Source organism: Myripristis murdjan, chromosome 6 (genome assembly GCF_902150065.1).
Source record: "Myripristis murdjan chromosome 6, fMyrMur1.1, whole genome shotgun sequence".
In the NCBI taxonomy this organism is placed as follows: domain Eukaryota; kingdom Metazoa; phylum Chordata; class Actinopteri; order Holocentriformes; family Holocentridae; genus Myripristis; species Myripristis murdjan.
The window spans coordinates 150,279-163,393 of NC_043985.1; the positions used below are offsets into that span (position 1 = coordinate 150,279).

At 41.1% G+C, this 13,115-nt stretch overlaps 1 protein-coding gene across 2 annotated transcripts in view; it reads right to left on the reverse strand.

Annotated features, from left to right (window-relative positions):
• Positions 1-675: 675 nt before the first annotated feature.
• LOC115360238 (actin, alpha cardiac muscle 1-like) overlaps positions 676-13,115 on the reverse strand; it is a 54,660-nt gene continuing 42,220 nt past the window's right edge. For both annotated transcript variants that reach the window (XM_030052989.1, XM_030052990.1), the window contains exons 6-9: positions 11,441-11,602; positions 11,052-11,243; positions 10,206-10,387; positions 676-977 (exon numbers count right to left, since the gene is read on the reverse strand). In XM_030052989.1, the coding sequence (XP_029908849.1) occupies positions 834-977; positions 10,206-10,387; positions 11,052-11,243; positions 11,441-11,602 (680 nt within the window). In that variant the 3' untranslated portion in view covers positions 676-833. The remainder of the gene's footprint in view (positions 978-10,205; positions 10,388-11,051; positions 11,244-11,440; positions 11,603-13,115) is intronic.

A 13,115-nucleotide genomic window follows, 5' to 3' on the forward strand; every position in this document is an offset into this window, starting at 1 on the left:
TCACAGGCCTTCATCTCCTAGTCTGCAAATTTATGCCTACTGGCTGTTCACTGGCCAATTACATATAATACCTGATTGATAACTGACTCAAATCAACTGATTTTCTTTTAGTTTTAATCTCATCAGCAGTTCACCATCTGTGTAATCTCATTTCCCAGTCAAATGATCTGCCCTGGTCTTTCATTAGCTTGCTATCTGTTATGCCTGATTCTGAATGAAATGTATTGAATTTAATTCAGTGTTTTCATCATATATGTCTTTGGTAGTTCATAGTTTCTTCATGAACAGTTTGTCCATGGCTAAGCTTGCCTCATGTGCTGGTTTTCCATTCAGTACATTTGGCCCTCTATATGCCTTTAACTGCACATGCAGTTTTCAGCAGCACCTCTTTTCTTTGATTTCACCATCACAACCCTGCACTGCCCCACCTTGGTAAAACAAGGACTGTTGCGATTTCTCTTATTTGAGCACGGAAATGCCCCACAAATCCTTGATAAATCAACCCAAGTGGAAGCTTGTAGATGAAAACCTGGCCAAACTGTTCTCAGCTAGGAATCCCTATCCAAATGTTAATATGTCTGGGGCTCCTTCTAAAAACATATGAGAAGTCGTTTTACAGTATTTGGACACAGGCAAGTGGAATGAAAAGGCAAAACTTCATTTATTTGAGCAACATTTCCCGGCTTAGTGATAATAGTGAAAGGGACACAATGATGGATCAGCGGAATACCAGAAGAGTCAGACTGAAATAACATGCTGACACAGGAGGGAAAGAGCAGCTCTGTGAGATAGAGAATGTAGGGATGACAACAGTGATCAAACCAAGATGGAGTTTAGAAACATTTCCTGTGCACAATTGATGGACCAGCCTCCTCGTACTCATCCTTGCTGATCCACATGGCCTGGAAGGTGGACAGAGAGGCTAGGATGGAGCCACCGATCCACACAGAGTACTTCCTCTCTGGGGGAGCAATCATCTGAGAGGAGGAAAACATGGATGTGGGAGAAGGAGAGACAGAGGTAGAAAGAAAGATGGGTTAGATAGGAAGAAGAAAGAGAGAAAATCAGGGATTAATGCTGGTTAAAGCCTGTACATCCAGTGGCTCTTTAGCTTCCTTAAAATTATAACATGCACAGGAAAAGCTGGCCCTAGGACCCTGACAAAGTGTTTGCTATTATAATCTACCCAAGACAGTGGCAGCCAGAACACTTTTATGTACTACGTATGTGTTGATTTTGTAGACGCAAATAACAGCTGTCATTAAGCAACAATGCTGGACTACAAAATTATTATGAAAAAATGGTGTTTTAAAGAGCAAGAAATGATTGACTGAGGATGAATTAATTTTAGAGAAGTTTTTACCTTTGTACAGTCAACCATGATTTTCATCCCAAAGCTTTAATCCTTTTCCAAGGGCACTGAATTTCAATTCATTTTCAATTCCATCTTTATAAAGCTCTCTCTCTCTCTCTCTCTCTCTCACACACACACAAACACACACACACACACACACACTTATATAGTTCTTACATTCTGATGCATTTGCTCTTGTTTTGTCACCCTGTCTTTATTATCATTGTTCATTATTATAAAATATTTTCCTTTGCACGTTATATTACATCTAGATTTGGAGTGATGTGGGAATATTTAGATTTGACTGCACCATTAGATATGTCCATGAGGGGAAAGTGAAGGAGCATTGTCGAGCATTGGCCAAATAAGTAATTTGATATGCTGTCTCTAGTAGTATAGTTGCAGTAACAGCTCCAAAATAGTGGTATATACATTCAGTGGCCGTTTTATTAGGTCCACCTGTACAGTCTAATGCAGTTCAATATAACAGCTGTTGCATAAATATTACCTTTTTAAGAAAGTTTATAATGTTCAGTTTTTATTGACATATGGGGCCCTATCTAAACCTGTTATTTGAGGATTTAGCATTGCGCAAGAGGCGCTCCCCCGCAAAAAGTTGTTATCTTCCACACCTGCCGTTACCCGTAAAACACTTGCGCTACCCGCTTTATTATGTATAGGCGTCAGTGTGCCAGGTGCCAAGATAGCAATTTTAGGGATAGCGCATAAAACACGCCCACGGACACACCTCCAGGCGCAAATATGGAGTCGGCATAAGGTATAGCAGGTAGCGTGGGTGCAAGATACCATTTAGAGATAGCAGAAGCTCCTAAATGCGCAATTCACGGGTAGCGGGTAGCGGGTAGTGGCAGCGGGTAGCGGGTGGCACAAGATAGGGCCCATGAAGTATGAAGTATAATGTTTATAATGTTCAGTTTTACTGACATTGTGGAGAATGTGTAATTTAATTATATGTTTATTATTGAGGTTGAAGTTTGCAGAGGTCTTGTACTGGACTACATTATATTGAGAGGTGTTTCTAGTTTTTTGTCCTCCCTATTTATATACATGAGGGGGACAGAGTAACAGGAACCCTTCTCAATAAAATGCAGTCCAGTACAACAGCACCACTAACTATGAGCTCAATACCAAATATATAATTGAATAAACACCCTATTACTGTGACAAAAGGAAAACTTGAGCATTATCGACATTATAAAAGTAAACTTTATAGCAGAACATTTGTATGAGATTTGATTGTACAGGTGTACCTAATAAAGTGGCCAATGAGTGTACATTGGTTTATATAAAATGTGGCACAGACAAATGATATTGCTGTTGTCATGAGTGGGCCACTAGCAGATGTGTAACCCCATTTCAAAGGCTGTATCCAGAGGAAAGATATGTGCACTGTTGTTCACACAAGCTCAATCTGGTGTTATGGCACACTTGTAAAGTTGTTTGAAAGGCTGGAAAGATTTGCAACTTGCTAGTAAGCATCTGTTCCTTTTTTAACACTTGCCTGGTTAACCATGACTTCAAAGAGCCCCAGTCCAAACATGTGCAAGTTTCAGCCATGCCAGCCATTTCAGCCATGCCAGGGCATGCCAGCTGCATTAGATTGCAGCTGGCATGTCCAACAGGTGGCATGCCCTAAATTAATGCAGTTCTTGACTTGTCCTGCTAATGGCAGGAAAAGTGCCTTGGGACACTGGGACCCCTCTGTGCAGTGTGGTCGTCAGATTTATCTCTAATGTTTCAGAACATTTATTCTGAGGGACCTGAGTGACTTCCCAAGTTCCTTAAAAAAGAGACTATAGGCCTGGCTGAAGCTTTTGTGGACAAACAAGCATTGTGTGATACAGTGGGAAACACACAGATGCACTGGCCACAAACCATGGACAGTTGCAGAAATTCATTATAGAGATCCAAGTTGCACCTACATGCTAAATATGAAGAACAATTGGCTTTGCTTTGATTTTCTACACTTTACCTGTGGTTTTTGGTTTTGGATTTTTGCTATGGATAGTGTGTAGGGTGGCAAAATTCCGGGAATTTTCAAAGTTGGAAACTTTGAAAACTGGGAATTAACGGGAAAGTTGGAAAGTTTGAAAATTGTGAATTAATGGGAATATATGGGAATTAACATGAATATATAGGAATTAACAGGAATAAACTAGAAATTTGCAAAATTGCAGGTTAGCCTATACCAGGGAAATTAAATATAGTTGAAGAGAAAACAACCAGATTTAATGCAAATTCAGTTGCGTTTCTGCCCTGTACTGTGCATTCCTCCATCACATGCACAGATCATTTCTAGAATCCTGCATACTACAGTCAATTAACGGTCACATTCAACATTCACTTTTTCTTTTTCTTTTTTGGTTGTTCAATGAAAGAATTGATTAAAGTTCTAGCCACAAATAAATGAAAGTCACAAATGTCATTGTTTAAATTTGAATTAGTTTGCATGCATGTCTGCCTATGACAATACAAAATTTCCAAAATTCCCTAGCTTAACTTCCCATGGAAAGTTTCTGCAAGGTTTCTGGAAATTTATGAGAAGTTTTACACCCCTTTGCAACCGTCATAATGTCTAAGATAATTTTCTCTTTTCTGTTCGTTCTATGAAGTTGTCTGTGACACATGGGTCATTAGGGCCTATGATACTGATCTCTAATAGTAGGGCCTGTTGATGAGGTCTCCTACAGCCATCCGATGAGAGTCAGACTTTCTATGAAGATGAAGAATTCTATGAAGATGCATCAGTGGAATATCGTGCCTTTTATGCCGTCTATGCTTATCAGTCAATGTACTGGATCCTTAAATTCTTCATATCAATTCAAATTAATTCAAATATAATACGATTCAAAATAACTATAATCAAATGGTCAAATAACTGTATGCCATTTAAAACGTTATTTAACAAATGTATTTAAATAAATAGCCAAAAAATATGATAGGCCTGTTGTTGCATCTAATATATTATCTCTAATGTTCTAATGTCTTTGGGCGCATACATGAAAACTTTTGAGAAATGGGTGAGGTATGAAATCTCACAGAAAACTGAGCATGACCTAGATCCCATGCAGTTTGTCTAGGCTGCTTAGAGGAGTAGAGGATTTGACAGTCACAGTCACAATAAATTTGCTTTTTAAACATCTGGAAAGGAAGGGGACACATGCTAGACTTTTATTTATTGATTTTTCATCTGCTTTTAATACAATTCAAACCCACATCTTAATCAAGGAGCCTTTAGAACAATTTAATTTAAGTAATAATCTTGTGGGTTGGATTCTGGACTTTCTAACCAGCAGGACACTAAGAGTGAGAGTGTATCCAATCTTACAAATATCTTGAAGCAATGATTGACTTTAAACTGAACCTTGATTAAAACTGTGAAACTGTGTGTAAAAAGGGAGTACACGGATGATACTGTTATTGTCAGTCTGCTGCAAGACAATGAGACAAACCATGGTTCTGTCCTTGATGACTGTTTTAAATAGTGTGAAGACGTTTGTTCAGATGAACATTTCTAAAACCAAAGACATGGTTATTGACTCCCAAAGAGAAAGTCCACAAACAAAGTCACAACCATAAAGGGTCAAACTAGGAAGTGTGTCCAATTTTACAAATATCTTGGAACAATAATTGACTCTAAACTGAACTTTTATTAAAACTGTGAAGCTGTGTGTGAAAAGGGACACCAGCGTTTGTTCTGTCTGAGAAAATCGTCTTCTTTCCACATCAACAGAACCTTGATAAGCGTTTATCTTTGTTGTGCTTTTGCTGGATCTATTTTATCTTTTTGTTTGGTGTCATGATTTGGGAACCTGTCTCTAAAAAACAGAAATAACCTCAACCAGTTTTTGAAATGGTCCAGTAAGCTGATAGGAGAGTCGCAACTCAGCCCAGAATCCCTGTACACCAGGCAGGTACAGAGGATGGCTGGATAACGTACCAGCCTGTAAAACTAAACAATATAAAAACAGCTTTGTCCCAGTAGCCATCAGTATGATCAACAACTCACTGTTGTCGGGGGAAAATCCTGTGTTATTTATTGATTATTTATAGACTTTTACACATTTTCTGTCTTGTTTTCCTTTATTTGTTTTTACTGATGCGCGCAAGTTAGTGTGCATGTGCGACCGTACATGCAGCCTGTTGCAAGCGCTCCTACTCGTTTTCTAACTTTTTCCTATTTTTTAACTATCTTTTTTAACTTACTTACTCGAGTACTTTGTTCCTGCTACCTAATAAGCCGTTCCCTCTCCGAACATGCTGGTGGAGAGAGTTTTAGTCTTTTTACTGGCAGTGTGTAGGGGAGACTGGGGTAAGCTGAGCCAAAGGGTAAGTTGAGCCACCCCCTGTTGCTAGGAAACGGTAAAAAACATTGATAATTTGACCAAATATTTAAGAGGAAGGCATCATTTCATGGAGTCTGTGAAGGTAAGAACCACATGGGTGAAGTGATTAGACATTTATTTCCAAAAAAACATTTTTTACTCTTGAAAGTGAATTCAGTCTATCATCAGTTTCATGAGAATTGTGTTAAGACCAAAACAGATCATTTTAAATTTGTTTTATACATCAGTTGTGGTATCTATGAGCTACAACATGAGGTCATAAACCTAGCATAAAAGTGCACCATTTTAGCTGTGGGGACTAAAAAAGTCAAAATGGTAGCTCTGGGGTAAGTTGAGCCATTTGGCCAGGGGTAAGTTGAGCCGCCCCAGGAACAGCTGGAGAAGAAGTGTAGAGGCAGAAATGTTGGAGAGTGGGCACAACTGGGGAGAGCTTGAGCAAAAAGCTACGAACAGAGTGAAATGGAGGATATTTGTCAGTGGCCTATGCACCCAAGAGGAGCAAAGGGCTTAAGTCAAGTAAGTCAAGTTGAGCCGGAGCCCCATACACTTAATAAGTGTATTTTGGCTGTAGCCTAAATGTCTTAAATATTAAAAAAATATTGATTGAATGAATGAATGAATGAATAAAGGAATAAATAAATAAATAAAATAATAAATATTAATTACTTATTAAGTGTATGGGGTAAGTGTATTTTGGTTCAATGTTCAAATGTGTTACGTTCATATGTTCATAACTGACCTTACTGTCAGCAAGGACACCAAGAAACTAGTGTTCTAGTGTTTTCTTTCCAAAAACACAGCTGTTAATTTTCTCTTCCCAAGCGCACTTTAAGGCATGTTAGAACAGCTGTTTATTGTACCTGTTGAATTGTGTTTAATACATAAAAATACACATGAATGTGAAGAAGTGACTTTTAGGGATTATTTAGGGAGGGAGAAGGTGAGGGAGGGGTGGGATGGAGGTGGGGAGGAAGGTGTGGGGGGGGCTAGGGATATGGCTCAACTTACCCCGCTCCTATGCTCAACTTACTCCATACACGGGGTAAGTTGTGCCACGAGACCACTTTTTTGGACATGCTATATTATGGAAACAGTTATGTTTACACTCATTCTGTTTGTTTGAAGAGATGCATAACATTCTGAAATATATGCAGATATATTAGTTAGTGACAAAACTATGATTGCCTTGATGTAGTGATCCTAAATATGAAAAATGGCTCATCTTACCCCAGTCTCCCCTATAGTTTTTACACTCTGCCGGGCGCAGCAAACACACGGCCGCTTTGTTTACACCAGAGAACAGCTGATCGCTATGAAGCCGGCCGGCATAGCGACCAGATCTGCAGACATCCCGGAGGAGATCTGGAGGAGAACACACCGGGGTTGCAGAGGAAAGAAGAACCAGCGGAGAAGAGAAACAAGAAGGAGACAGCGGAGACTTATGGAGAGTAAGAGATACAAACCGAGTCTCCCCACCGTCACCATGGGCAACGTGAGATCGCTGGCTAACAAGATGGATGAACTAACAGCGCTAGCCAGGAATCAGTTGGAGTACCGGGAGTGTAGTCTTATGTGCTTTACGGAGACGTGGCTGCACCAGGACATCCCCGACGACAACGTCTCCATCAGTGGCTTCCAAACTGTCCGGGCAGACAGGGACTGCGCCGGGAGCGGTAAGCGGAAAGGAGGTGGGCTTGCCATTCTCGTAAACAACAAGTGGTGCAATCCTATGCACATCACTATTAAAGAGCGCATTTGTAGCCCGGACATTGAACTTCTTGCTGTTGGTCTCCGTCCATATTATCTGCTGCGGGAGTTTTCTCATGTTGTTATGGTGACTGTGTACATTCCTCCGTCCGCCAACCCGACCACGGCGTGTGACGTCATCCACTCCGCCATAGCCCGGTTACAGACTCAACACCCGAGTGCATTCATTGCCATCTCGGGTGACTTCAACCATGTGACCATGGACAAAACACTACCCAGCTTCACACAGTTTGTGAACTGCCACACCAGGGAGGAGAAGACACTGGACCTGCTGTATGCCAACATGAAGGATGCATACAGCTCCTCTCCCCTTCCCCCGCTGGGCAGGTCAGACCACAATCTAGTGCACCTCAGACCCTCTTATGTGCCTCTGGTGAAGAGCCAGCCTGCGACCACAAGGACAGTGAGGAGATGGTCAGAGGAGGCTTATGAGACACTGCAGGGGTGTTTTGAGGTCACAGACTGGCAGGCACTCTGTGAGCCAAGCGGAGGTGAAAGCCATCCTGGACAATGTGTCCAACCCGCTCTATGACGTGTTGGTCAGACACAGGAGTTCTTTCAGCACCAGGCTGATCGCACCACGATGCACCACAGAGCGACACAGGAAATCATTCCTGCCTGTGGCCATCAAACTGTAGAACTCCTCACTCTGAGTGTCAGACACTGAGTCAGTGGGTTGGCCCCCGAAACAAACTCTTGTGCAAATTCCCTCTGTGCAATAATCCATATTCAAGACCATACTTATGTGCAATAACCTGTGCAATAATCCATATTCTATACCATACTTATGTGCAATAACCTGTGCAATAATCCATATTCTATACCATACTTATGTGCAATAACCTGTGCAATAATCCATATTCAATACCATATTTAGGTGCAATAACCTATAGTGAAATAACTCCTGTCCATGTTTGCACTTGTACATATATTTTTTCTTTCTTTTTATTCTATATATATTTATATTTATATTTATATTCCTTTCTTTATTTTCTTGACTAATTGCTCTTTTTACTTTACACTTTGAGTGGGAGTTGTTATTGCAACAAAAAGTAATTTCACCCTGGGGATCAATAAAGTATTCTGATTCTGATTCTGATTCTGATGGCTTATTTTATCTTGTTTTTACTGAGGGTTACCCCTTTTAGTACTGAGCACTGTTGTCACTTTTGTCTGTTATGTCTTGTCCTTGAGCTGTTGTTTGTGTGTGGAAATGGAGGTCAACTCACTCACTGCAAACCAAATCTATTTATGGGTACAAATAATATAACCTTGAGCCTTGAATCATGTAATAATTTCTTGACAATGTAATAATGCTTGAAAATGTAATAAAAATTGCACTGAAAGGCAGAATGAGTGTTATACAATCATACAAAAATAATCACTCTCAGTGATCACTTATAAGTCACTTGAAGTGTGTGTTGGTGTGTATATCTACAGAGACCCTATCTTCTGCTTGTGTTTTTTGTTTTGTTTGTTTGTTTGTTTTGTTTTGCTGTGCTTGGGACAGTTTTGAGCCTCTGTCTTTGGCCAGTTGGTCTGTAGCTCCAATCCAGTTACAGCACTCACTGCCAGATCAACAGCACCACATCTGATAGGAAGCTACGAAAATCATGGGCACAGGCTGTGGTAAAAAAGAAATCTAGCAGGGCAAAATCCCAAGTGGACAAAGCTTGGTCCACAATGTGAGTGAATCGTGGGTTGGATTTCACTTGCTGGCAAACCCTGAGGGAGTGGATGAGGATGAAGAGCAATGCTGAGATGGCCTGTTTTCTGTTGCGCAGGTAGGTGCCAGAGGCCAATTTTTTTTCCGTTGGATGATGACGTTATGCTTTGGGCAGGCATTTCATTCCATGGCCATCCTTGGAACAAAAGCTTACTGCTGGTAGCTTAGCCAGGGAGGAAGGGCCAAATTTAAATGTTGGGTTTACAAACTGCAAATGATAAATCCTACTCATTCTGCCTTTAATCAATATCTAATAAAACCCAGTAATGTATTAACTTGACCAATAATTTAAGCACAAAATCCTAATCCCTAATTTTTGGAAAGATGACAATCGTCGTATTAAAAGATACTGAATGTTAGTACAAAACCTGAGCTATCAATATCTTAAGTTTAAAAATATTTCTATGACCCGTGAAGATTCATAGTGTCTACACTTTATATAGATCATAAAGTTTCATCTGTATCAGACACGAAACAGGTTTCTTCTTACCTTACATGTTTTGGCAATAACAGACCATTGCAAACGGGAAAACCACATCATGGATTGGGAGAAGACAAAAGTCATCCGCACTCAAGACAACAAACAGCAGCGCTGGATAATGGAGGCGGTGGAGATCAGAAAACGAGCGCAAACCACTATGAACCGGGACGAGGGGGCCTACATGCTTTCCACAACCTGGGACAGCGTACTCAAGCAGCGGAGTGACGGCAAGAGGCGTGGCCGACCTGTCAAATTTGACAGGTAGGCTACGCCTCTAAGCGTAACATCAGCTGATAAGACACGTCACACACCATCTAGTGACACCTCTGATGAAGGCGGAAGCTTACCGCCGAAACATGTAAGGTAAGAAGAAACCTGTTTCGTGTCTGATACAGATGAAACTTTATGATCTAATATTTCTATGAGTATAAGTCTTTCAAAGCCAATATTGGTCTAAATACACTATGTACTGTATGTGCAAGCATATGTTGGAGTGGGTGTTCCATCTACCTTGATCTTCATGGTGCTTGGTGCCAAGGCAGTGATCTCTTTCTGCATGCGGTCACCAATACCAGGATACATGGTTGTACCACCTGAGAGCACATTGTTGGCATACAGGTCCTTCCGGATGTCAATGTCACACTTCATAATACCATTATAGGTAGTCTCATGGATGCCTGCAGACTCCATACCTTGAAAGGGAGGGAAAGAGAAAGAGAAAATCTAGAGCAACTAGTTGGGGGAGGAGAAACATGATTCTTTGACAGAAGAATAGATATTCAGTCAAATACACAAAAATACACATAATATACCCTGTACGTGATGTGATATTGTTGCTCTGGTGGAACCTTATCACATTAACCAACATTTCAGCAACATCTGTGATGATCATAGTATCAATCAAGCAAAGTGGTAGAAAACATTTTGTTACTGGTTATAAATGTTTCAAATGTTTCACTCTCAATCTTGAAAAATAGCCCTAACCTAGAAGATGGTGCTAATTACAGCAGCCTAATTTGGTGCTCCTAATTGACCTTGCAGCTTTTATCAGAGATTCAACGATGACTTATTTAAAGATTTTTTTTTCAGTTAGGATCCACTGCTTGTTTGAAACGCCAAGGTCCAATTCATTGTCGACGTGCTACCGCAACAATGACATTGGGGGTGGCAAGGGAGGACAGCATTGGTGCTAGTGAAGTTGAGACTGCATGCTAACCATGCCCCCCCCCCCCCCCCCCCCCCCCTCACCCCCCCCCACCCCACCCCACACACACACACACACACACACACACACACACACACCTCCCCACCCAGCCATGATTATCATGCTAATGATAAAAATTGCAATTTTCTCACCAATGAAAGACGGCTGGAAGAGTGTTTCTGGACAGCGGAACCTCTCATTACCAATGGTGATGACCTGACCATCAGGCAGCTCATAGCTCTTTTCCAGTGAGGAGGAGGAGGCAGCAGTAGCCATTTCATTCTCAAAGTCCAGAGCTACGTAGCATAGCTTTTCCTTGATGTCACGAACTATCTCTCTCTCAGCTAGGAGGAGGACAAGAGATGACAGGGAAAGAGGGGGAGAGTATGAGAGAGTCAGGGAGAATTCCTAACATAACACAGGATCAATTATATCAGTGGTTTTGACACGTGGGTCATGAGTAATGGATATACTCATGGATGAGCAGCAAAAAAACTTAATTTCCCACCATTCCCCAACTGTGTTTATGTATTTGAATTACCAGTTGTGACAAAGCTGTAGCCTCTTTCAGTAAGGATCTTCATCAGGTAGTCAGTGAGGTCTCTACCAGCCAGGTCCAACCTCATAATAGCATGAGGTAAAGCATAGCCTTCATAGACTGGTACATTATGGGTCACACCATCACCAGCATCAAGGACAATGCCTAAAGATGGTCAGACACAGTTATATATAAACAAAAAGATACAGAGAAACTAAGAAGAGACACCATATTACTCCCATATTAGCTTCTCTGCATTGGCTCCATGTAAAATCCAGAATAGAATTTAAAATCCTCCTCCTCACTTACAAAGCCCTTTAAGACCCTATGCGGTACACTTTTCCAGGGTTTTATTTTAACTGTTGATATCCCTAGCAAGATGTATTTGTGGTTTTGAGTACCTGTGGTCCGCTAAATATAGTTTCACAGCTCCTCTTGCTTGCTTTCTGAGTGACATATGGTCGGGCCAATCACAGGCAAGTAACTGAAACCTACCCTGCTCAACAGTACTCACCGGTAAACGGGAATTAACATCAGCCACTGGTCTCTAACGTGCATTTCTTTTGGAAGACTGTTCAATGAAACATTTGTCTCCTTGCATCCGTCTATGGCGCAACAATGTTTCTTCGACATGTCACTAACTTGTTACCTTGTTACCTGGGGAACGGAGGCGGGCTGGCTAGTTTAAGTGGGCGGCGTAGCCTTATGTGTGACATCGCAGAAAGGAAGAAGTGCTGTCCGCTCGTCTTAAAGGGAGAGTTTCAAAGAACGGGCTGTGTACATTTCTCCATTTATCACAGGTTTAATGCATGGGACAGTATTTATGTGGCCCCAAGACCTTCCCTATCATGAAAAAACAATTTTCATGCCATGGGGCCTTTAATGGTCAGGCACTATCTTATCTTAACGAGCTCATAGTGCCTTACCATCCCACTAGAGCACACACTCCCAAAATGCAGGCTTACTTGTGGTTCCTAGATCTCCACAAGTACAATGGGAGGCAGAGCCTTTCAGGCCCCGCCCCACATGATCCTGATCAATACCTATTTTTACCATATGTATTTTAGTTGTCATTAGTCATATTATTACTACTCCAGTTACTAGTATTACTCAGTCCCGCTACAATCAGTCCTATGATTATCATTCTTACTATACTCACTATCATTGTTCCAACAACTACTACTATCATCAGAAGTTGTATTATTATTGCTATTAGTGCTATTATGATTACTACTGTTGTTGCAACACTATTAGTATTGTTGTTACTGCTATTATCACCACTGCATCATTCTATGTCCTGCAATCTCCTCCCCCGTTCTCTCTCTCGCTCTCTCTTTCTCTCTCTCTCTCTCTCTCTCTCTCTGTGTGTGTGTGTGTGTGTGTGTGTGTCTTTCTCTGTCTCTTTCCCACCCAGAGCCAGGTTCTGCTTAAGGTTTTTGGCCCTGTTAAAAGGTTTTTTTTCCTAACCACTGTCACCCAGTGCTTGCTCTTGGGGGAGATTTTGGCCCATGGATTTGGCCAATATCTGTGGGGTTTCTGGAAGGTGCCTTGAGATAACTTTTGTTAAGATTTCATGCAGTATAAATAAAATTGAATTGAATTGAACTGAATTGCCTAGAAACACCAAAGCAAACATCTGGAACACCCTAACAACCACCTAGAATCACCTAAGCAACCA